Source organism: Melopsittacus undulatus, chromosome 9 (assembly GCF_012275295.1).
Source record: "Melopsittacus undulatus isolate bMelUnd1 chromosome 9, bMelUnd1.mat.Z, whole genome shotgun sequence".
NCBI lineage: Eukaryota > Metazoa > Chordata > Aves > Psittaciformes > Psittaculidae > Melopsittacus > Melopsittacus undulatus.
The window spans coordinates 30,068,889-30,093,948 of NC_047535.1; the positions used below are offsets into that span (position 1 = coordinate 30,068,889).

General features: G+C 39.6%; 1 protein-coding gene across 1 annotated transcript in view; it reads right to left on the bottom strand.

The window, feature by feature from the left end:
- Positions 1–4,002: 4,002 nt before the first annotated feature.
- The window catches only part of SUCLG2 (succinate-CoA ligase GDP-forming subunit beta), a 124,864-nt gene continuing 103,806 nt past the window's right edge, over positions 4,003–25,060 (bottom strand). Inside the window, exons 10-11 of the mRNA XM_034066533.1 lie at positions 11,816–11,936; positions 4,003–4,427 (exon numbers count right to left, since the gene is read on the bottom strand). Coding sequence (XP_033922424.1) covers positions 4,312–4,427; positions 11,816–11,936 — 237 coding nt within the window. The 3' untranslated portion in view covers positions 4,003–4,311. The remainder of the gene's footprint in view (positions 4,428–11,815; positions 11,937–25,060) is intronic.

Consider the following 25,060-nt stretch of genomic DNA (forward strand, 5'->3'; position numbering starts at 1 on the left):
ATTCTCGGTGACTAAATTAAGAACAGTTTCTCTCAAGAATCCACCGGATCTGTCCTCCTTTTTCCTCCCTGTACCTACAACTTAGGAAGAAAATAGGAAAACAAAACCTTACCAACAAGCATTAAATCCTATCGGATCAGGCTGGAAGGTCACCTCATCCATCCCTCTGCCCTGAGGCAAAAATCATCATTTCTTAAGCCACTCCTGACAGATGCTCATCTAACTCTAAGAACCTGATGATTTCACAGCCTGTTCTTTGGCTTAGCTCATGGCTGCAAGTGTGACCCAAATGTCCCTTACCACAACCAAAGCTCCTCACTGCTTGTCCTGCCCACACTGGACTTGGGGAAGACTTACTTCTCCTTGAAGTATTCTCTTTTTAAAGCAGTCCTTCACATGCTTTTCACTCCTCTTACCTCTTATGAACATACCCATCTACAACTTTTCTGAAACACAGCCCCATTTCAGAGCCCAGCACTCCTGAACAGACAAGTCAAACTGCTCCTCAGCCCATTTCTGCTCTGTGCTTACTCCTGTTGTGAGTGGAGAATGCAAGAGGTCGAGGTTTAACTCCCCAAGAAAGCAATGGATAGGTAGGGAAGGGGCACCAAGAGGACACCAAACTTTTAGGCTGGCATGTGCCAGGTCACTGATGCCTGTTGGTAGCAGTGTTGGGCTGACTCAGCCTGGATGCTCACATGACACATCCAGTTCCAGAACAGCCAGCCCAACAGACTTGGTGGTGTGGACAATGTGAACTGAGAGGATGTCACTATAATTAGAGAAAAATCACAGTGAGCAATGTGGATGGAAAGGTGGGGAAAAACCCAGGGATTTTAGTAGAGGAAGAGGAAAGAATCTGAGATGATAAACCAAAGCATACAATGACTGGCTTTTCCTTCACTTGCCCCTTGCTAGAGTCAACCTTGACTTCAAAAGAAACTCCAATTTTCTGAAAGGCAGCAAAAGAAAGACAATGCATGAAATCTGGCCATCAGTTCAGAGGCTTACAGCAGCACCTAGTACTAGCATTTTATATATCATGCAATGAAGCACTAAGCCTAGGAGGTTTTTGGATTTCTGTAACGAAGTTGAGAGAATTTGCCAGCACCTTGCCTTGTGCAGGGACTTCCCAGCCCTCCTACCCAGTGATGTTGCTCAGACCTGTGTTTTGGTCCATACACTTGCTATTACTCTGCTCAGCTCTTTGCACAAGGGAACCATCCAGGCCAACATCACAGGTAATAACCAGAGGTTATTGTAGGTGCCCAGGTCTATAAAACCCCAAGGTCACCAGGCCAGGCTCAGCTTGGAGGGCAGGGTGAGCAGCACAGCACTGATCTGGACTGGGGAAGCAGAATCCACCGTGAAGGGATGGTTCTGCTTGAGATCTTATCTGGTGACGGATCTGCAATGATGTTCTGTTCCAATCACAGCAATTCTGCATGATAACAGCTGCTTTTCCGGATGTAGGGAAGAACAGGCCTCACAAATAGGACAGTAAACGCACATTAAGGACATTACTCCAGAACTCCCAGCTGTTACACTTTTGCTGTGAGAATTTAAAGGTATCTTGTTAAAGATGGAACACAATGTCAGCATTAACAGTTTCCTCCTGTTTTGCCTTCTAAGTGCCCATTCCTACAGAGCTTTATTAATACAGGCTGAAATGTCAAGATTTAAAGGCTAACTAAATCCCACTTAAAAATTTTCACAAAGGGGATTAGCTGTAATTTACCTCCTGCTTACACCATTGTTTGCTTGCTATGGGAGCGGAAACTCTCACATGTGAGCCTCTTGGGTTTAGGCTGTGAAAGGCTGATGGAGCAGAGTCTGCATCCCACCCTGCTGCAGCAGGGGCAGCACTCAGGTAGGCAGCTGCTGAGGGTAACAAACATATTCGTGCCAGGTTGTGACTCTGCATGCTTAAGCAAAGACAAAAGCATCCCGTCAAGGCATTGCATTTACTTGCAATTTATAATAGCTGTAAATCACAGGAAACGCTACTAAAACACCTTTCCAAGGGAGAAAACTAAAACTAACTACACATTTCCATACATGGCAAAACAACACATGCAAACAAAATCAAACCAGACTGCAACACCACACCACGGAAGTTGAACACAGGAAGAGAGCCCTGGTTACAGGGAACCAACAGTGCCTTGAATGCCAAACATGCCAAAGGACAAACCCAGAGCTTATGAAATTCTGCATAGGACAGCTGAAAATTAAACATTATACTGTTCTGTATATGGCTTAAGAGGAATAAAATTTGTATATACTGTCATTACCCTACATACAAGATAGATACATATAAGGATCTACTTTTTTAGACAAAAACCACATCTATATCAATATTATCCACTTAAAACTAAATTCTATGCATTTGATTTCACCCACCTGTAACAAAATGCTGAATGGCAGAACACAGAACGCAACAAATGAAACAATTTTCTACTTTATAGAAAGGACAAAATCATTAAATGGATTCATTTTTGCATTTATTTCATTACACAGCAGTAATCTTTGCAGAATAAGAATAGTATACACACACAATGAACAGGTTTGAGCCCAGAAGCTGCATACAGTGTGTGACAACATTGCACAAACAGTTCTTCCACAGAATGCTTCTATTTCCAGTATTAAAATATATAAAATAGAGTGTGCCTTTGTCATTTATTGTGGTGAGGTAAACATTGCTTCCTTCACAGCAGTGTGCTTCTATGCACCTTCACCAGAACTGCTAACGATACCCTTTCTCCTTCATTCAGTCAATAAGTCCCTACCCAGTGGCATATTTATTGCTCTTCTAACGGTCATACATTTTTTCCTTGAGCAATATGTAGAGAAAGGAATGGAGAAGAAAAACCCTACAGTAACTGATGATAGCAACCTATTTATACCATTTGTGTCAGGAGCCAAAGATCAGTGCAGATAATTTATTCTGCATGTAACAGTTTTAATGGAAAAGTCAAGAAAAATTTATTTACATTTTTCTAAGTAGAACTTGGGATTGATTAGAGCTGCTCAAAACTCACAATTAATAATTTATTAGACAAATTTTTATCTCTCTAGCCATTTACAGGACCAAATCATAATATCCACTCATTTGTTCACTGTTCAAATATATTGATGATTTTCAGCATGCAATTCCTGGGCTGAGTGAAATCTGTACTGAGTTCTTCAGTTACACAAGCCATTTGGTATTGCCTTCTGTTCCCTGAATGAATGATTTGTGTAACTAACAGTGTGGATTTTGACTGTGGCAAAATAATGTATCATCAAAATAAATCTCGGTCAATATCTGAGTACTGAAACTTACTTTTTCTTTCTTGTACATGTTTTTTACTGAGGCCTGAGAAATCAAATACTTTAAAAATTGAGAAGTTAATTTGTGTTTTATTCACAATAAATCAGAAATGTTGTTTTTTGGAAGGAAAATCAATTGAAGAGTATCCCACGCTCCTGACAGAAAACTGCTTCAGGTTCTCATCTTACTTTAAAACCTCACAGCAGTGACATCCTTATGAAAGAGGTTAGTTTAAAAAGTTAGCAGTTTTCTTACTGGCAGACACATCCTCCTAGAGCTCTCTGTATGGCACTGTTACACCCAGAAATACTGCACCTCATTCCCAAAAGCTACAACATAAAAAGAATCACATTTTGCTGGCTTATAGGCACAGTGTAAGAAAGAGAAGTCCTTTCACTACCGACTATTCAATCCCTTTTCCTGTTGTGAGGTATACTTTGGCGTCTACAAAACAAAAACACCTTAAGGCAAAATGTGTGACTTCTAAAGAAGAAAATAAACATTATTCGTTTGAATAAAAATAATGAAAGCACATTTTTTTACATTATTGTAAAAATCCATAAAAAATAGAAACCCATTATTAGTTTGCTGCCTCTTTACAATATAAAAAACCCCACTGAAAATATTGTGAAATAGGTGAATTACAAGAGTTTGATTAAAGAACAATCCTGTTGATAGATGTCAATTAATACTTATTGTATCTTATCATGACTTCATTAGTGACAATTCTGGAAGGAAATCACAAAAAGAGCTGCATTAAGTGAAGTATTACAATTTTGAGTAACAAAATGACCAAAATCACATTAAGACATACAAACTTTTCAAGGTGGCAGGTACAAAACTTCTGAACCCCAAACTTGCAAGCCCACGGCCTCAGTTTGCCACGTATCACAAACTAAGCCCACCTACTTAGGAAAACTCCACTAATCCTCTCTGAAACAGTGACAAGAATGACATCTTGTGCAATACACGTACTTCCCATGAGAATAATCTTCAGGTTGTTATTTTTTGGCCACACTAGCCACAGCCTTCTGTGCTGCATCCTCAAGGTCATTTGCAGACGTGATGGGGAGTCCACTTTCATTCAGAATACGCTGGGCTTCGTGAACATTTGTTCCTAAAAAAAGAGCGTTGACTATAATTAGCAATTAATATTAATGCATAAATGAGCATCTACTATTAAATCTCTATAAAAGGAGTTAACGTTTCAAACTACACATCATTCCAGTTTAGCCACAGATTCAATAAGTTGTTTAGAGTGAGCTGAGAAGAAGGAATTCTTGATTTCAATGACAATTTTGACAGATCATTTTGATAATAGTATTTGCATCCACAAGAGTGGCCTTGTGAAGATGAGAAGGTCAACCCAACATCCACTGGTCAGTAGGGACCTCCAGCAAGAGAAGATGAGAGACCACATACCAGGCCTTTTAAGACACTGAGAAGATTTAACACATTTATTAGCAATGATCAGCTATAGCTAGTCAGCAGCCAGTGAATCAACAGCAACTAAAGTTCACCGATGTTAAATGAAAGCTGCAAAATGGGCTACTGATAGTCAGAGATTTGGGTAATCCTGAAAATCTACATGGTTTTGAGCTGCTCTTGAATATGCTTTTTCACATTTCTGCCAAAAATGGGGAACACAGTGGTTTCTGAAGCATTCTGCATGACACCATTCCCTTTGCTGCTGCACTAAATTGCTCCATATCAAAGGCAACTGTAAGGCTGTACAGTCCAAGTGTTCCATTGTGTATGTAAAAAGCTCAAATTCAGTCAACAGATCACACACACAGTGAAGGGAAAAAATATCCCTAATGAAAAAAGGTATTTCAGGAAAGTCTGTTTTCCCCCTACTATTCACACCTGTATAAAAGACATCATCTTCCCACTTACTCCAGCTCATTCCCCTTGGAAAACAGAGACAGAAAATCTGAACTCTCCAGCAAAGCCAGTGGCAGTTTTGATCACTGATATGCTCTTCATCATGGAAGAGCTTGGAGTCTTCCTAATGAGGATATGAAACCCACACTTTGGGATCACACTCTGGTCACAAGCACAAGGCCCTGTGCTGATTCTCTTTAGGGTCATTTCTACTCCCCTTCTCTTCAGGACCATTTTTACTCCCCTTCTCTTCCACATCAAGTTCCTTGTTCATTTGCCATGTCAAAATGCTTAATTACTTTGTAATTCCTAGACATAGCAAAATGAATTTTAATTATATTTGGACATATACACTAATAATTCTCTTAATTATTAACCAAGCAAGGAGCATACTCTTTACTGTGCAACTTCCAGAATGCTCATTTTAAAGGGTGTTTCTGTTGGGCTTTCTTCTGGCAGACTTTATGAAACATCTGAAACTGTACAGCAGAAGTAGAGAAATTCAAAAGCCTGTTTCATCAGCATGCTCAGGTCAGGATTCCCACTCTCAGCACCAAAAGAGACCACAGACATCTCTGTCACAGCAGGTCCCAGCACTTTGTGATAGGAGGGACAGGTGTCTGGAAGAGGAATGTGGGACTCCATCTCCTATGCTTTAAAAGCACTGGCAGAAGAGGTCACGCTTCCCATTGGTATGCAGAGGACACACTGTAGGACTTGTGAAGGAAGGTCAAAGGCATCTGAAATCTCTGGTGGAAGAGGGATTTGGTTGCATAGTAACTGTATGCAATTGCAAATCCAGAATTGTACAGGACTTTTCCAACAGAAAAAAAAGAGTATTGTAGGTAAAAAAGAGTATAATATTTGATTTGCTTTTCCAACCATCCTATAAAACATGATAAAACATGATGTGGAAGCTGTTAATTGGCACTACAGAACTGCACAGGGCAGTCAGAAAGCATTATGAAGGTTCCCTTCTCTGTCATGTTCCTCACATTTATATAGTGATTCTCATCAAGTCTTGAAGGTTTTATCTATTATTTAGATACAAGTGTGATAAACATTTAAAACAGCCAGGACTGTAGCGCTCTCTCAAACAGGATTCTACAAGACAAAGTGCTGCAAGGAGAAGAAAATGGAAATAGGGAAACTTTCCTGGAAATTTTCCCACAGAGAAAAATACAATGAAGTCTGTGATAGCCACGTATTTAAAACTGACTTTTGCCCTTCACTAAGTGGCCAATATTAATTTACTAACAGGTCAGAGTGGGAAAAATACATAGGATCTATTCTGCACTGCATTGATTGCTATACTCACCACTTGTCTAACATGCATCACAAAATCAATACAAAACGCAGTCCACTATGAAGGGAGGGGGGAATTTATGCGGGCAAATGAAAAGATGAAAGCTGAAAAAAATCTTAACTGCAGTCAAACGAGTAAGGGTATATTCTGCGTTTTTGTTAAAAAGAATGTTTTATAGGCAGGCCACATAACTATTTTTGAGCGTGCATTTCCTTTGCTGTTGTTTTTGTGTATTTAAATAATAGCTTTTTATCCCATTGTGAGAAGTATTTTAAATATATGGAGACTACATTAATTATAATGAGATCCTGCTGAAAGCAGAGGTAAGACTTTCAAAATTAACCATAAACCACTGGAAATGTTTAAGAATATACAACGGGCATCATCTTATTGCAGTAGATGTTAGGATAAACAAATAGATACTCCCACTATTCTAACATTAACCTCCTGCCACTGGATGGTGTCAGAGAACCGTAAACAGAATCCCATATGCAGGCTACCAGAGTAACCCGCCCTTCACCTACACTGAGGCCAGTCCATAAAGGGTGAAAATCCACAGCACTGAAGGCTACAGGGCTTTTGTTGTTGTTGCTGGGGGTGGTTTTTGTTAGCTTGCGGTGGTGTTTTTTTTTAAACTGGACTCTATTAAGGCAATGCCTTTGTAATGAGAAAAAGCATCTTTTTCCATCTGACACATTACTGACAATGACTCCATAGAAAACCAGGAAAGATGTAATTTTATACCTTCAGGCTTTTTAATCTAAATATCCTCCTTCTGAAACAACCTGTGTACATGCAATCTCTCACATTTACACTTCTGCTGCCTTGAAATCTCTGCTATTACTGGCAAAGCAAATCTATTCAACTCATTGCCTAAAAAACCCAGTAATAAATATTCTATGTAAGCATGTTTCTATAGATTGTAAGATTACACTAGCACACATTGTTACAAATGAGTCAAGAGAACTGCATAGGTTGAATGAAAGCCAATAAAGAAAACACCCCAATCATACTCCAAGATTTTGATAATGCTCACTTACTCACTTGCACTGCCATAAAACCACTGGGAACACACTAAATTGCCACTGCTAAATACTAATGGCTGGAGAGGATGCAAGATTCTGCAATGCCATTTCTAGCTTTCTGGGTAAATAAGATGTAATGGGAGAAGACACAGTTATCTACATTTGATATATCCTAACAATTAGAAGACTTACACAAAAAACTAACCTGCTCTACCCCAAACATTTTGCTATGAGAAAACACTTTACAATAAGCAGCGTACCTGAAAATTGACACGAACACATTGTGACCATGTTACATTATCAGCAGCAATGTTTCAGCTTTGATATGCTACATGGATGAGTGTGTTCAAAGTTGAATTTACCCCCATCATGGGTCCAGGTTATGTCATTTGTGCTAGCCCACAAGCTGGAAACTCACAGCCTCACAGGGATCAGAGGTACTACAAAATAAGGGACAAGGTTCATCACTAGCTAACCTTCAGTCAACATCTGATTTGAGGTTTGACTGGTGATAACCTTTAATGAAGGGTCTTTGGCTGAGGAACTGATGAAGTTTTGGTGACTCACATATCTTGTTGCTGTTGGCTCTGCAGTCAAGAATGAATCAACTTTCACTGCCTACTTGTGAGAGGCAATTAAACCTTTTCTATTCTGTTCACCCTATTTGCACTTTTTTATCCCAAACTCTTCCCAAAGAAAATTTTAATCTTTTCCTCTGCCTCATGTCTACATCCTACCTGGGAAAGACACATTTAAATTTGTACTGAATGTTTAAACACCCAGGATGTCTGTAGAGATGAATAAAGTTCTAAGTGTGACTCTGCAATAGCAATTCTTCTCTCAATAGGCAATCTGGGATACTAAAAGTCACAGACATACATACTAGACCATATGTGTGAGCAAGATGTATAAGCTGGAGCAAAGTTTCACTTGTGTTTAAGACATTTCAGAATCTAATGACTGTTTAAATATATTCAGACGAACACTGAAGGTCACCAATCACATGGCTGAAAAACATGATTGATAGGAAATTTTAGATTCAGACATTTGAATAAAAGTCAACTTGCTTCTAGCTGTGTTTCAACACATTAAGTAGCTCAAATTCCTCCCAGTTCTTCTTGTCCTACAACCAGAGCAGCAGAAAAGTCATTGATTGAGAGAATATAAAACTTCCAGCATAGGAAGAGGATATCTAATTCACAATTCTTTTTCATTCTTTCCTCTTTTCATCTAACTCGGAACTGCATAAATGAGAAACAAGGTTTGGCTGCAATTCAGCTCCCCTAGTTAGTTTTCACAAAACTTAATTGAGTACATTACATTTTAAGGGGCAAAAAATCCAGCATAAAAGCAGCAGAAGTTACTTTTCTACATCTGTAAAACATAAAACCTGGAATATGTGATTTCTCCATTTGTCCATGGGCCTTTTAAACAATAATCCTGTGCCTCAGCTGGTGAGTTCTTTACTGATAAGGCACGTAAATACATGTAATTATAAAGTTACCATTTTCAAAGAGGAGAGTAATCCTTTCTTTATCCGCTGGTAGAACAGCTTGTAATTATTATACAACTGAGAACAAAGATTTGTCCACAGAATCCTGCTAAATCAAGACAGATTTGACTGATTAAAACTCTAGTCATCAAGACATTTGTAATACAGTGCATGCGGGCAAAGAGGTCTTTAAAGTGCAGGTCACAAATCTGTTAGATTTATGGGAATAATCATGAACCTTCTGTTGGAAAAATGTTCAGAATGGAAATCCAAAAAAGTGCCTGTCCCTTTTTCTCCTTTTGAAGTGCAAAATGTTATCAGTGGTGTTTTAAAAAAGCCTTGGGTAGCCGTATTACTCCCACAGTATTCGTTATTAGCTGAAAATCCTTCTATGTTTCAATAACCTGGTGTGAGTTAAAAGAAGAACAATGAAGATGACTAAGGATCCAGTAGGACCGATTTCTGAGGAATCTGACTACGTAATTAAGAAGGCAGACAAAGTATGAGTTAAATTCCCACCGTTTCTAAGTACATCTGACAGCTGTAAACATTGTCGCTTTTGATTTAGGATGAACTGATGGGTAATGCTAGAAATGAGAGAAGGAGTAAAAATCTTTTCAGATACATATTATACAAAAGTGGGAGTTTGCCCTATTAACTTAGGACAGAGTTTCCTGAAGAAAATGTGGCATCGCCATCTCTGGAGTATGCAACTAGTCTAGGAAAAGCATTACAAACCCAGTAAAGAGTGAGCAGTCATGGGACTATGGTCAACAAAAGATGTTTGCATTAAATCTTGTGTTTGACATTCTGAAGACTCAGCTTCCAACTCTGTGGAGGAACCAGCACACGGCTCATAAAGGTCCAGGCACAAGAGGCACAGGCACTGTGCAGTCACCTCTGCAGGGCTCTCTGCAAGCCCCAGGCAGAAGATCTCCTGCTCCACATCATCCCACCTTCTCTTCCAGACAAACTCCACGGTGCAGCAGCACTGGGACCTCCTCTGCAATCTCCCATAAGCCACGTTAGAAGATAAATAAACATTCACCCTTACTTGTGTACAACCACAGAAGTATCAGAAAAACTGGAGAAAGGTCAAGAAAGCCCAGTGGCAGACCTAGCAGACTACAGTTCAAAATGAGCAAGGTGATTTTCTTGTTTCTCTTATACCAGTCTCAAATGCTGCAATAGAAACAAACTTGGAACTATCTTGTTCATTAGGAAAACTAACGGCCTTTCCAGTATCTTCGCTTAAAAACTAACAGCTACAATGGATGAGAAGTCTTGCAGGTCTGACAGATAAAACTTTTTCCCAGCTATGACAGACAGGAAAAGTTTGCTGCTATGACAAAAAGCTGCACAACATTGCCTAGAGCTGACAAACAATGAGATTTTATATTATGAAACTTTCCTGCTTCTAACCAACATCCATCAGTCTCCCTGATCCATATTAAGCTGGCTTCTTACTCTGTTAAGGTGTTTAGTGGTGCTGCATCACCCAAAGAAATTTTTCACAATTAGTTTCTAAAATCCATTTTAGAGTAACTGGAATTTCCTGCACTTACCACAGCAGAAGTCTGACCCCGTTAAACCAAGAATGCCCTCTGGAAAGCATTTGAACCCAGCAGGGAAATGCATGGCACAACTTTCACAAGACAAAATTGTATGACACAGGCTGTGGTCTCCCCTGACGTGAACTATGTATCATGTGCAATGTACCAGGAGAAGGAGGGATGGGAAAACCTCGCTTTGTGGTGAAAGGAAACAAGTGCTGATCAATGGGCTTCATGGGTAACCTGCATCTTCAGAGTCCTGGTGACTTTTGAAAAGGAATGAGTCTGGTGTATTCAGAACTTTTTGTCCTCTCCCCTCTACCAGAGTGTTAAAAGCCACCTTTGTTTTGTACCTCAGGTACCTAAACGCATGCATTTCCTCCTTTCACCATCAGTGCTGAGTGACAGGACACTTCATGCTCTCTACACATACCCAAACCTGAAAATTGATGGTTTCGAGGAAAAGGCCTTAAAAAAAGCCCAAAACCCCCTCTATTTCCAAACCTGCTTAACAAAAAAGAAATGTTTTAAGCTTACCAGAGTTGTGTGCTGATTTCAAGCAAAGCAGATTTTCATTCAATGGCAGCAGAAGAATCCCCCTTCCTCCCTCAGGGTACTTCTCAGAAATTAGAGACAGAACTCTATACTCACCGCCGTTATATTAAAGCCAATAACTGCCAAAGAGCACTCTTCCTTACCTCTCTATTACTTATTTTTGTTTCCAGTTTCATAATGCTGGGTGTACCAAAAAAGTATTCCTTTCCCTTACCAAATCTGTTTTTTAATGGATTTTAGCTGAATAATTGGGCAGAAGAACATGTTACAGTAATCTCTCTCTCAAAAACACTGTTTCTAACATCTTCCTTTTAATTACGGTATTGAAAGAAGTTTAAGGAAACTGTGATGTTGCTGCAGGTTCAGCAATAATGGAATTGCACTCAAAAAAAAATCATTTGAAAAGAAATGGCTTCCAGTAAACAGAAACTTGCAGCAAAATAATTTCCATTTGCATTGCAAATCTTACAAGTAAAACTGTAAAACTTTCATTGCAAAATTTCATTGCTTCAAGTACCACCAGGGAGCAGGAATCAGAAATATGACCTGAGTTTATCGATTTCAGGTCATGCTATGGATGAAGAATGGGATGTATTCCTATTGTATGAGACTAATCTGTTTGGAGCTTAGTGATGGAAGAATGCCTAAGTGGATTACTGTGCACCTGAGGGACAAACCATCAGCACTCACCTTCCAGTCTGACCACCAGTGGTACTTTCAGCTCAAGCTCTCGGCAGGCTTTGGTAATGCCATTGGCTATAATGGCACAGTTCACGATCCCACCAAATATGTTCACAAGTATTGCTTCAACCTGTAAGAAAGACACAAGAGTAGGGATTAGGTGGGGATTTTGTCCGTTTTGCTTTGGCTTTGCTTTTTAAATAAACACAGGTAACAGACCCAAACCAGGGTACCAATTCCTCTCTGTTAGACACGTTTTCATTTATAGAAGATACAAGCTTTACCTGTGTACTCAGAGGATTTGGTCTCAAGTCTATTGTTTCTGTAGTGTGTAGCAGTGATTAATTGCTTTGGTTTAAACTGCCATGGTAATTAATGTCATAGACACATTATTACATAGAAAAGAGAAATTTCTACCAATAAGTATAAATAAAAAGAGATTAATCAATCTATGTTTTGCATTTTTTTCCATGTCTTGAATACTCATCAGGTTGGAGCTCAGAAAACACAGTGTTTTAATTCATAATGTGTGGATACACATGGAATGAAATATTTATGTGTGAATAATGAACAAAACAATCTGGATAAGCACTATATCATAAACAGTACAGAGGAAAAGGTAATATACTTGCCCTGATTTGATAAAGAGGACTAAAAATCCCTTCTAATTAACAAGAAAAGGCATGTAATGAAGAGCACTCATTACAAGAGATTAACTGATAACCTCAAAAAACTGCTATTCATTAGTTTATGGAAACTGAAATTCCTGCCCCCAATTCACTACTAAATTACCCTTCACAATGTACAAGACATTAATACCTACAAAATATTGACATGGTTTCTTTCCACTAGGTAAGGTAGTATAATATTGTACATAGACCAGGCTGCCTACCACAGCTTATTAAGTCGAGGGGACACCCTACACCTATGCTGAGGTATGATGAGTCGAGGGGACACCCTACACCTATGCTGTGTCTCATCCACAGTGGGGCTAATCCACAACATTTGGGGTACTCTACAGTAAGCTTCACTGGGTGTCACAAACAAGTTTTGCCAGAATGCTGTTGACTCAAAGGACAACAAGATAAAGAAGGGATTAGGTCTGAAGGAACGAAATATCACTGGCTTTTACTTGTGCATGATGTCAACCACAATTATGCTTAACTCACTGCACAAGATGAACAGATTACTTTGCCCACCCTCCAGGTAGCCAAGCTCATACCAGCACCACGAAAATTGCCCGCTGTCACGCACGTTTATAGCTCTGCACAATCAGGTTTAATATTTCTCTACAGACAAAATGTGACAATTAACTCCTGTGATGTGCAGTCACACACAGATTGAAAGCTCACCACTGTTAGTAATACTGCCATCCACAATGCAGCAATAAAAAGTGGGAAAAGAAATCTCAACAAATACTTTACTTACCATAAGGAATCATTTCACCCTTAAGCAGTACCCTAGACTGCAAAAACCTCACTTACTAGACCTATAGCGATGTTTACATTGCACTACAGAACTCCAATGCTAGAACAGTCATAAAATGAAGATGGCAATGGGACCACCTCACTGATATCTCTCTCATCACTTGCTGCTCCCTTCGGCACCAAGATGTTTCATGATGCCACTCAAAGTGGTCAAAACAATTTCCATCTGACCATATGAGACATAGTCCCATTTTTAGCTCTCAAGCTTACTAGACACTGACTCTTTCATCTAGTTTTCCATTGATGATATGCTAGAATGTTGCCTGTCTGCTATGCACCTCCTTACCATTTGCACTGGAGCCATCCAATTAAGGTATCAGAAGGAAATTAACAATGCAGTCAAATCAGAACATACAATTTAATTGATTTTATAACTCTTATAGTTTAGACATGGGCCAACACTTCAATGTCATGTTAAATGCATGTGTTTACCAGTTTAGGTGTTTCTGGGTATTAAGCTCGTGATGCCATTGACATTATTTATTGCACCTTTGCGTTGTTACAAAATCCTTAACCCTGTAGAAGCTACCAATAGTGAAACCTTCTCCTTCTCTGCCTTGCTCCTACTGCTTGTGCACAAACATTGTCGGTGTTAGGATGTGAAAACACATAAAGAAAAAATTTAGCCCTTCAAACTCTTACCACCTTAACCCTTACAGTAGAGAGAGGTCTATGCAAAACACTTTCATGTTAAAATATACTAGTGGTGGATTCTAACATTTGGACAAGACACAGACACCATTCTGCCCTTTCTAATACATACTCCTAATTCAGGGACATGGCACCAGGCATGTGACAGATCAACTTAACCAAGTGTGTTTACATTATTAGAGATAAGGAGGAGGATTTTATGCCCAGTACAGATATTTTAATTCCTAATGCAGACATTCTCATTTAAGGATCTGCTTTTCAGCTTCCAAGCTGAATTCTAATCAGGTCTTCTAATCCATTGGCAGCAAAAGGGGGAAAATAAAGTTGAAGGAAATTAGATGCAGCTTGGATAATTGATGTTTGTATGCTTGGCTTTAATAAAAATACACTGTTAAATTAGAGAGGAGTCTAAAAGGATTCAATCAATAAGAAACTGAATCAGGAAGAGAATTCAATGTTGGGTTTTACTGTAATCTTCCAAATAAGCCAAAAGATCAGTTCAAATGATGCTGACTGTAACTCCACTGAAATCTGTGAACATTGTTTATGTATGCTTCTGTAGCCTGACTAGAACTCGCATTTCCAGCTGAAAGAACTTTAACATTCAGACCCTGTAGTTAGATGAAAAGGTTTTCAGTATTTCATGTGCACAGAGGATGAGCAGACTCTGTATTATTTAAGTCTATAAGAGAAATAAACCTTCCACTGTATACCAGAACCATGCTCAGTATCTAATGTATACAGACTATTAGACATACAAAGGAGAGGGCAAACTGTCTACACTCAAGACAGGTTATTTGATAGCATTATTATTCTAATAACTATTTTTACTCAATAGCATGCCTTACAAAACTATTAAAGAAACTAAAGATAGCACTATATTCACAGGTTAGGATCCTTGCACCCACAAAACAACTGATAGATGTGAAATCACCATCAAATGTACTTGCAAGTAATCATGGACTCTACTGGAGGAATAAGGAAGCCACAATAGAATGAAGGCATCGCCATCAATGGTGGTAACAACCTTCAGTCTGCCAGGACTAAGCACCAAAGCTGGGAAATAAAAGCAATAGTAACTAAGGCAAATGCTGCATTATCAATGTCTTCATGCTAGGTATGGGACTGAATCTTTGTAAATACTGCAAGACCCATCAATCCTACCGCTCCTAAATACTATATGAACATATATGCAGCCTCTTCTCTCTTTATTATGCTCTGCCTATACAAAAACTGACAGCTTTAATTATCAGTGTCTTTTTGTTCAAGGGATCCTTGACAAAGCTTTCAATTCTGCTTTGAATGTTTGGCAAAAACCCCCACCTCAGATGAATGTAACTGCATACTACCTGAAGCAGTGGTAGGGCATTACTGTTAGAACCGCACTGAATCACTGACATAATCCAAAAGGCTGCCATATTCCATGCAACTAAGAGCATTCTACATACAGGAGAAGCAGCTTTAGCATACAGCATACCTGCCTGCACTCCAGAAAACAGCGTGTGCATTTACCGTATTTTCTTCTTTTTTTCCTCTCTCTATAATATTTTTAGCCTTAACAAAATGTACACTGGCATTTGATTATCATACACCTAAGGATTGATATGAGCAGCACCTATAAAGCATTCTACCTCCCCTACAGCCCATTTATAAATCTATATACAGGATGTCTCGCTGTCTGCAGCAACTGCATTTCCAGTCTGCTGACCTTCAGAGCCCACACTAACACCACAAATTCTGTACACAAAAAGAGGCAGAATGAAAACTTGACACTTGAAAATTGTTATTTCTCTTTCATTTACCACTGAACAATTACAACAGGCTTAGGATGATAATGCACCATAGCGCTGAACAATGGCAGATACTTTATAGAGGTAAAGCTTTGAATCTCACAAATACAAACACGAATGCAAATGAACTGAGGGTGAGGTTTCATAATCATTTGAAGATGACCAAGTGGAGGTAACCATCAAAACTGCTCTCCTGCTTTCTCCCTCCCTCCCCTGCACACAACCATGATTGAATGAATCTCTCTCATGCTTGAATAAGCCCCTGATCCATACAGATGTCAGAGCAGCTCCTGAATCCAACTGACCCTACAGACACACAAACATTGGCCCTGAAGTGAGGAAGAACCCCTAATGTGCTGTTAGGAGCCATGATAAGGAATGTGTCAGCCAATTGTGAAGCCATTTTTTGGGCTATTATCTTTCAGGATCAGAATGAGTATGAGGTGTGTACAAAAATGTGAGGCTAACAGTACAACTAGAGAACTGTCCAATAAAAACCCAAACTGAAACCACCATGACCATAATTGTACAGCACAAATCTCTCCTGAATACTACTGAAAACGTATGGAACATACTTGTTTTAAAATACTTGTTTTAGCAAAGTACTTCAGGATGGTTGACATAATGACAGCTCAAAACCATAATTATTCCAACATTCAGACCCCTTTAATCAAAAGTTTCTGCTGGTGTATTTTTAATGAGAAACCCTTTTGAAACAACCCCACATTATGTGATGACAGCAGCAAGGACTTGGCAACACTTTTTCAACTATGAGCAATGCTGGATGCACACCTTGTGATTTGGATGCATCTTCTCCCTTACATGTACACACAGACATGTGAACATTCTCAGAGTGAACTGTAAATATTACTACAAACCCCACCAATATTATCTCTGTCCTTGCTGTAAAATGATTTTTCTGAAGCTCAATCCATCTATTTTAGTTTAAAACAAGCTATTTGGAAACTGTCAGTAAAACTACATCTGCAGCAAATTAAAAGCTACTCTAGCAAAGAACTTGCTTACAGATTGCTTTGACCGAAATTACAATATAAAACCTTTACAGCTCAAGCTAACTGAATTAATTTACTAACCAAACCTAGCTCTTTCATCAGCTATAAGCATACCCAGTCAGTATAAAGCAGACAAATACATCAAGTTTTCTTCTCCAGGATGCCACAGGTCACATCTTATGTGGAAGACAATGGTTTTGCATGGTACAGTTGGCAAATATGTTCCTGCCAGAAGGCTTCTAGCATTTTTGTGGACATAACATGTGATGTCTCCCAATCCTTCTAGTCAGTGGAGTCTGATTTTGTGTCTTTTACTGAACTAAATTATTAGGTTGGCAGAAAATAACTAAGAAAAGCAAGCCAGCAGTGTGCTGCCAGGCATTTGCTGCTTCTCTCCTTCCTTCAATACAATAAACACCAGTGGAAGGATGGCATCTCAGATTGCTCAAATGAAAGAATGTGGGGAAGCTCCCACTGCAGGGTGCTGGGAGCAGCTGAAAATGCAGATGTATTCCCAGCTCATGGAGGGAAAAAAAAGGGGCTGTCAGCTTACATCTGGATCCAGACACACAGCACTACAAACTTACACAAGCAACAAGCATTGTCATTAAGACTTTTGTATTCCCATTCTGCTTTTCAGAGATGTGCAGCTCCTCAAGTCCCAGTTAAAAAGAACGGTATCCGTCACTTCTAAAATCAGACATCCAGGACACAGTTTTGCCTTGCAAATATCCATTGGCCTTCGCAGCACTGACAAGGAAGAGCTTCTTTCTCACAGGGCTGGAAGACTGTGTGAGCCTTTACCAACAGCAAAGCATCAAGAACTGCTGCAGTTTAGAGATATGCAAAGCAAGATACACTTACATGCACGTGACTCTGCCAGGATCAGAGAGTCCCAGGAACATGATTTAGTTAGCTACAGGTAAGCAAGGAACTTTCATTTAATTTCATAGAGGCTACACCTTGGTTTATGAAGGAAGAAATCCTCATCATGACATGGAGAAAGCGAGTCTCCTTGTTAGCTGCTTTGGAGATAGAGATGCTGAAGCAGAGAGCTAAGGACATTTTCCACACCCTGTGGAGATGGTTTAGCTTACCTGGATTACAAATCCCATGTTCCTGTGTCTCAGACAAAGATCTATTCCCTATCCCTCAACAGGTAGAGAACAATACTAAGAAAAATACCAAACCACTGCATAAAATGGGATGCATAGTTCTTCACTTTGAATGTAATAACGTGTGTTTAATCCTTCCTACTATTCCATTGGTTTTTATTATTCACTCATTCGCAGCTCACAAAATTTGTTCCAATGTGTTATCTCCAACTCTCAGTGCAATGTTATAAAATGCAATAAAACACAGATGCCATACACTTGCATCTTCACTCCATATCTTTCTGCTTCAATTGACAAGTCAGATGCAAACATTTTTTTTAACGTCTCTACATTATTATGACTTGGATCACAGGTCAAATGTAACTTTTGCGTATCCAGTCTGAAATATTACTGTCCCTTCTATATCAGACAACATATATGGTTCATTTGAAAATAAAGATTAGACCTACTGTATCGGAGCGGTATGATTTACAGACACAGAAACAATTGCTTCAAATATCCACTAGAGGACAGTGCAATTCAATATGGAAAAGGGATGTGAAAATCCCCTTGTAAAGAGGAGCAGGGTTATTTTCCCTACTTAAAGCCAAACTATCTCATTTTACTTTATAAAAACTATGCGAAATATTATTTTGCCTCTTTGCGATGGGATTTTGAAAGTCTGAAGGTGATAAATTTAAGCAGGTTGAATCAACAAAAAGCAAAGCAAGAAAGCCTGCAGTGAGGTGAAGAAATACTGATACAATGACGTTTTGAATGGTTTATACTATCCTAAAATAGGTCATGGTTTAAAATTCACTACTTTATTCACAGGGTTTAAAATTCACCCTTCCGCCATAGCAGGAAAGGAGCTGTAATGGATCTCCAAAACAAAATTGAGGGTTTTTTTTATGTCTGAGGGGAACTGACAGGTAGGAAAAGCAGATCAAGGATTTTCTCCAGTGCTACTTTTTAGCCTGTATTCAAGAGGTTCCTGAGGAATGCAAGTCTCAAACACCCTGTTCCTTCTGTATCACTTGTTGTATATTAAGCCCTCATCCAGAATGGCTGGCGAGGAGGAGGTATCTGGCCTGCAGACCAGCCCAGCACTGGAGGAAGGCCTTTCAGAGACACACCTTCTTTGGTGCCACACTAAGAGCACCAGGTACCACAGCCGTCAGTCCTTCCTGCTCACAGCAAGTTCAGGATCTAGAACAGGATACAGCTTTATTGGCTTTTGCTTCTATTGGTTTGAAAAGGATTCAGTGACAATCCTCTGCTAATTGACCAGATTTGGGTTGTGGGGCTTTGATGGGGTAAGAAAAACATGCAGATAAGCAGGGTTCTGTAGAAGGGAGAGCTCTGGTGCCCTCTGATACCAAAGACAGCTCCAGAATGGACCACCAGGAACATCTCCATCTGAGGACTTCTTACTCCTCTATAATGCTGACATAAGAAAAAAATTAAGGGATCAGAGCTCATTAAATACTGATATGAGATGAGAACTGGCAGATAGTGCATCACAGTATGGCACTGGAAACAGTCCCCGGAGACCTTCCTTTGCTCAGCTGCAAGAAGCCTGTGTTTTGGAAACAGAAATATTCCAATTCTGGGCACACAGCCTCCTTTAAGTTCCAGAATATGATGGCAGGCAGCAACATGACCCCAAGAGCCTATATTTCAATATTACTTCTCTGTGAGACAAGTCTCGCACTGAGCTGGTTTGGGAAAAACACGCACTCTGCACACACTCAGCCCTGGCACAAACACATTCATCATGTTAATGCCGTCATTCCCATGCGAATTTCCATGAAGACAAAAACAAAAGGCAAAAACCAGGGGGTGAGGGGTATGTCAATCATCATGACTTTGCATTACTGCTCAGCAGAACAAGAGAAAAATAATGCCTAATCTTTAAAACAGACTTTGGTCTTCTCCCCATATTGAGAGCTGGGAACTCAACATGAGGATTTCATCTTCTGTTTATAGAAAGCACAGGAATAGAGGAGCTAGAATTCTCAGAGACTCCCCATTTTTAAAGATTCACACTGTAAGACTTCACAGCACCATAGTTATCTGCCATTTCTTTTTCCTGTCATCATGTGTTCAGCTCTGCACCTTGTTTTGGATAAGGGACAGGCCCAACTACCACTTTTCAAGTCATCGTGGCAAGGGATTTATTTTCTGTAACCAACAGACATCAAAACCTACCTTTATTCCCTCCTTAGAAATAGCCTTAGAAATATAAATACTGTATTTACCTGGAGTATCAAAATACCAAGTGATAGTACTCATCATAAGGGATAAAACAGATGAAAACCAGTTATTCTTATGCTCTAGAGTGACTGGGGATCTTCCTATTTTGTCACCTGAGAAACATCTCTGATATGTATTCCCCATGCAGAAAAGAATGAAATGCTACAGAAGCTCCTATTTAGGTCATTCTGCTTTTCTTCCAGAGATAATGGAAACTTTTAAAAAGGAATTCTGTACTTCAAGAAGCTTAATTAAAGTATAAAACTGCATTGTCATGGGTACTGAACTGCACATGCACGTCTGAAATCTCCAAATAATTAAACCTCATTCTTTTACAGTAACATTGTAGTCATCAAAAATGGGAATTGCTGTGCTCATTAGGTTCTGAATTACTGCCACATAAAAATCAGCTCACTATTAACACGTAAGCAAATCAAAACAGAAACAGTAAAACTGAGAAAGGTAGGAAGAGTGACAAAGATACTGAACAAGCTTTGTATACAGAAAGATTAAATAAACTAGGACTTTCTGTCTTAGAAGAGGAAAGCTGGAGGAGGAGGATATACAGCAAAGACTGCAAGAAGCAAGAGAAAAAAGGAAGAGGGTGCAACCATTTTATACCTGCCTATGGGTAATTCTATTTCTTAGTTCCTACAATGCCAGAAAAGATGAAAATACAAAAGGGATCCTTTTACTACTGTTTTTAAATACAGCATATATTTATTGAATGGAACTCATTGCCAAAGGATATTGTTTATGTCAAAAGCTTACATGACTTAAGAATATACAGTAACAAATTCATGGAAGGAAAGCCTCTCAAGACTTGTAAATACAAGGGTATTAAAGATTATTAGAAAGCATATGGGTACATCGGGGAAGTACCCTCACACAGTTGTCCTTGTGCTCTTCTCTAGGAACTTCTTTTGGCAGAGAAAAAAAGATCATATCCAGACAGATCCAAATCTTACTCAATGCAGTTATATTCTTCTATTAAAACAAAATGTATACCCATAATTTCTTTATTACATCTGTGCACACTCCTCCTCCCGTCCAAATTAAATCACAAAATAGTTTATGCTGGAGTCATACATTCTTCTGTCAATTTCAATGATTACAATACTGTCTAATCTCAGCAGTTACCACTTAATATCATCAAGTATGTGGCACCAGACAAGAGATCAGAATGGATGATTGATTACTTCTCTTTTCATTCTAGTGCAATTAATTCCTTGCCCTTTCCTATCCTGTCAAGGATAGGAGCCCAATCAGAAGATGGGAACTGAAATTCATACCTTTGACTTCATCCACAACAGGTAAGAAGTTTAAGAACAGTTTATGCAAACTCTCTTCCTCTTGCTTCATCAAGCCTATTCATTAAGCAACCAGTGTTGAACCACAGAGAGAAGAGCTATCTCCCTAGGATGTACCACGTCCTAGATGGAAGACTGCATAAGCAGAAATTAGGACATTTTCCTCCTACCTTGCTGAATTCAGGCTGCAATATTCCTGAGCAGCAGAAGGAGATGTGGGGCAGATTACTACCAATCAAGCTCAGACTCCTTCCCAGTCTGCACCAGCAACAGGTGACCATCAGGACTTGCTACAACCTAAACACTAATGAGAACTTTTGCTCCGGACACATCTCTTCCAAAGACTGGTTTCTCTGGCATTATATATTAAAGACATTCAGCTCAGAGCAGGACTGCTGAAAGATGGATAATGATCTTTATCTTCCGCAAGGTTTATATAAAGTAATTTAAACTAAGAAAGAGTGACAGTTTAAAAATTAATGTCTAGTAATAACATCCCCACAAACAGGATGCTAAGCTAAGAAGTGTATTATTGAAAACAGAATGACTCAGGAGCTGACAAAGTGGTTCTACACACTTTTTGGATTGTCTTGCTATGTCCAAAGTCCTAAAATGCAACTTAACATCTTTTCATTATAACAAGGAGGAAAAAGATTGGCCTCTCTGGTAAGTACAAATCAGTAATAATGCTTTACTCCTCCTAATAATTTAACCTGCCATCTCCACTTGCAGTAAACTTTTTCCACCCATTTTCGGCCTTAAAAAAAAAAAGGGGGATCACCTTCAGAGAAATAATTACTCAATAATGATGATCCCCCAGCCACTTTTCACAAATTTATCAAAGCATCTTGTAATAAAAGGAGCTGAATATTTTAACCACAACCCCAAAATGATACAATCAGCAAATCTAAACTGTGAAAGAAGCTATAGAGCTACATTAAGAAACAGATGGAGTGAGCATAAAGCAATTGGAGATAAGGTAGCATAAAGGAACTTAACTTTAGATTAGTTAAGGTTGAGATGCTCAAGGCTGCCATCAGGAGTCATACACATTAAAATTAATAGGAGACATGCAAATCACAGCCGGCTTCTTATATCTCAACCCAGTTCTGTACAGAACAACATACGGAATTGTAGGTGTCTGTTAACTGTATTCTCTTGCTTCACAAATGATTCTGCAGTATGGTCAAGGAAAACATATATCTCAAAAAATGGTTCTCCTGGATACCTGTTGGTGCCAATAAGGGTTAGAAAAATCTTATGAGGATTTGAAATTCACACATTGAATAGTGAAAAATGTCAGAATGAGACTCAAATGTATGCAGCCATAACACTTGGAATTAAGCATGATGAAAACAAATCGCCAGCAAATACTCAGTTATAAAACCAACTATCAATCACAGCCAAAAGCTGTCACTTCAGTAGCAGACTTTCTCTAAATTCAGATTTTCTGCCGTGATCAATACTGTATTATATTGGCAACTCAACAGTAGTTCTTTGGTGTAGGAATACAAAGACACAAATAAAGAGCCAACTCCCAACCAAAAACTATTTCAGAACTTTACTACAGCGCAAAACTCAATTGCAATATTTAATGCTAAGCAAACAGCTAAATCCAGCAGCGTCTAATACCTTTTGATCTCAAAAATCAGATAAGCAAGTATAGCTGAAGCAGATGATGCATTCTGCAATTTGCTAGCATAGAAGTGAAGTTTCAGAGGTTCCTATCTTCTTGTGGCTTCTTTTTTTTTTTTTCACTGCTGGATGATGCACAGAAAGGAACAATTCCTGTTGTCAGAATTTACTTCATCACCTGAGAAACACATCTTGTTCTCTGATAGAATACTGAGAACCAACCATGATCTGGGCTAAGCTGCAAAAGTAAAAGCGAGTTTGAAGTCTGTATTTCAAAGGAAAACAATACAAATGGTTATAAGCAAGGAAATTAATGCAGGCAGAAACAGTTTAATGCATGTATTGCATTTGGTTTTTGTTAATTACTTTTTAAGTACTTACGCACAGTAGTAGCTAAAGAGAATTTGAAACAGAGATCACATAAAAGCATTTCCAAGTGAGTGTTTCACGCTGAGCTACAGTCTGCCATAGCAGCGCTGATCAGTCAGGAAAGCCTTGCCTTCACTTTCAAGGCCTTCAATGGCCCACCAGGATCTCAACCATAGAACAGTTCGGGTTGGAAGGGACCTTAAAGTTCCTCCAATTCCAACCCCCTGCCTTGGCCAGGGACACTTTCCACTACAGCAAGATGCTCCAAGCCCCATTCAACCTGGCCTTGAACACTGCCAGGGATGGGGCAGACACAGCTCCCCTGGACACCCTGCGCCAGCGCCTCAGCACCCTCACAGGGGAGAATTTCCTAATATCTAATCTAAATCTACTCTGCCTGTTTAAAAACACTCCTTCTTGTCCTATCACTACAGACTCTTGTAAACCTCTCCCTTGAGCTTTCTTGTAGTGTCCTTCAGTACAGGGAGGCAGCTCTTAAGTCTTCCTGAAGACTTCTCCAGGCTGAACAAGCTCAGCTCTCTCAGCCTGTCTACACAGGAGAGATGCTTTGGCCCTCTGATCACTTTTGTAGCTTCGCTTGGACTCGCTCCATTTGGTCCATGTCATTCCCACCGGCTCTTTTCAAGCATCATCAAGGTAGGTTCCCTCCTAGATTCTGTTCTGCCAGTTGATGGCAGCCACAGGCTAAACCTAAACAGTCATAGAGGGTTGGAAAGGACTTTTAGACCATTCAGTTCCAACCTCCCCTGCCATGGGCAGGGACACCTCCCACTAAACCATATCACCCAAGGCTTCATCCAACCTGGTCTTGAACACTGCCAGGGATGGAGCATTCACAACCTCCCTGGGCAACCCATTCCAGTGCCTCACCACCCTAACAGTAAAGAATTTCTTCCTTATATCCGATCTAAACCTCTGCTGTTTAAGTTTCAACCCATTACCCCTTGTCCTATCACTACAGTCCCTAATGAATAGTCCTTCACCAGCATCCCTGTAGGCTCCCTTCAGATACTGGAAGGCTGCTATGAGGTCTCCATGCAGCCTTCTCTTCTCCAGGCTGAACAGCCCCAACTTTCTCAGCCTGTCTTCATACAGGAGGTGCTCCAGTCCCCTGATCATTCTCATGGCCTCCTCTGGACTTGTTCTAACAGTTCCGTGTCCTTTTTAAGGTGAGGGCACCAGAACTACACACAGTAGTCCAAGTGGGGTTGCAGTCATCTTAATGTATTTTGTCATGTCTGAAAGAAGCTTTCCATGAAGATTCCCCTGTGACACTTTTAGTTGTGACATCTACAACCTCTCAAAAAACCTCACCAGCTGACAAAGACAAGACTCTTGACAATCTGAAACCACAGTGATTATAGCTCACGTTCTTAATTTTCCATCTTAGACCCTACTGGAACCTGAGGTCAAAGGTTCCTGTAATGGCTTTAATCCAATTAAAGCATGAGTGGAAGCAGAGAGGTGTAACACTCTGCATTTTCACCTACTGTGACTTAGCTGTAATGCAAAATCATATCCTAGGACTGTCAGGTCTCTGAATTAGAGACCTGGGTTTTATGCTGCGTTGATATATCGCCCGGCACAGTGAGTTCTGGCCCATCAAGAGCCAGTACAAAAGGAGTAAC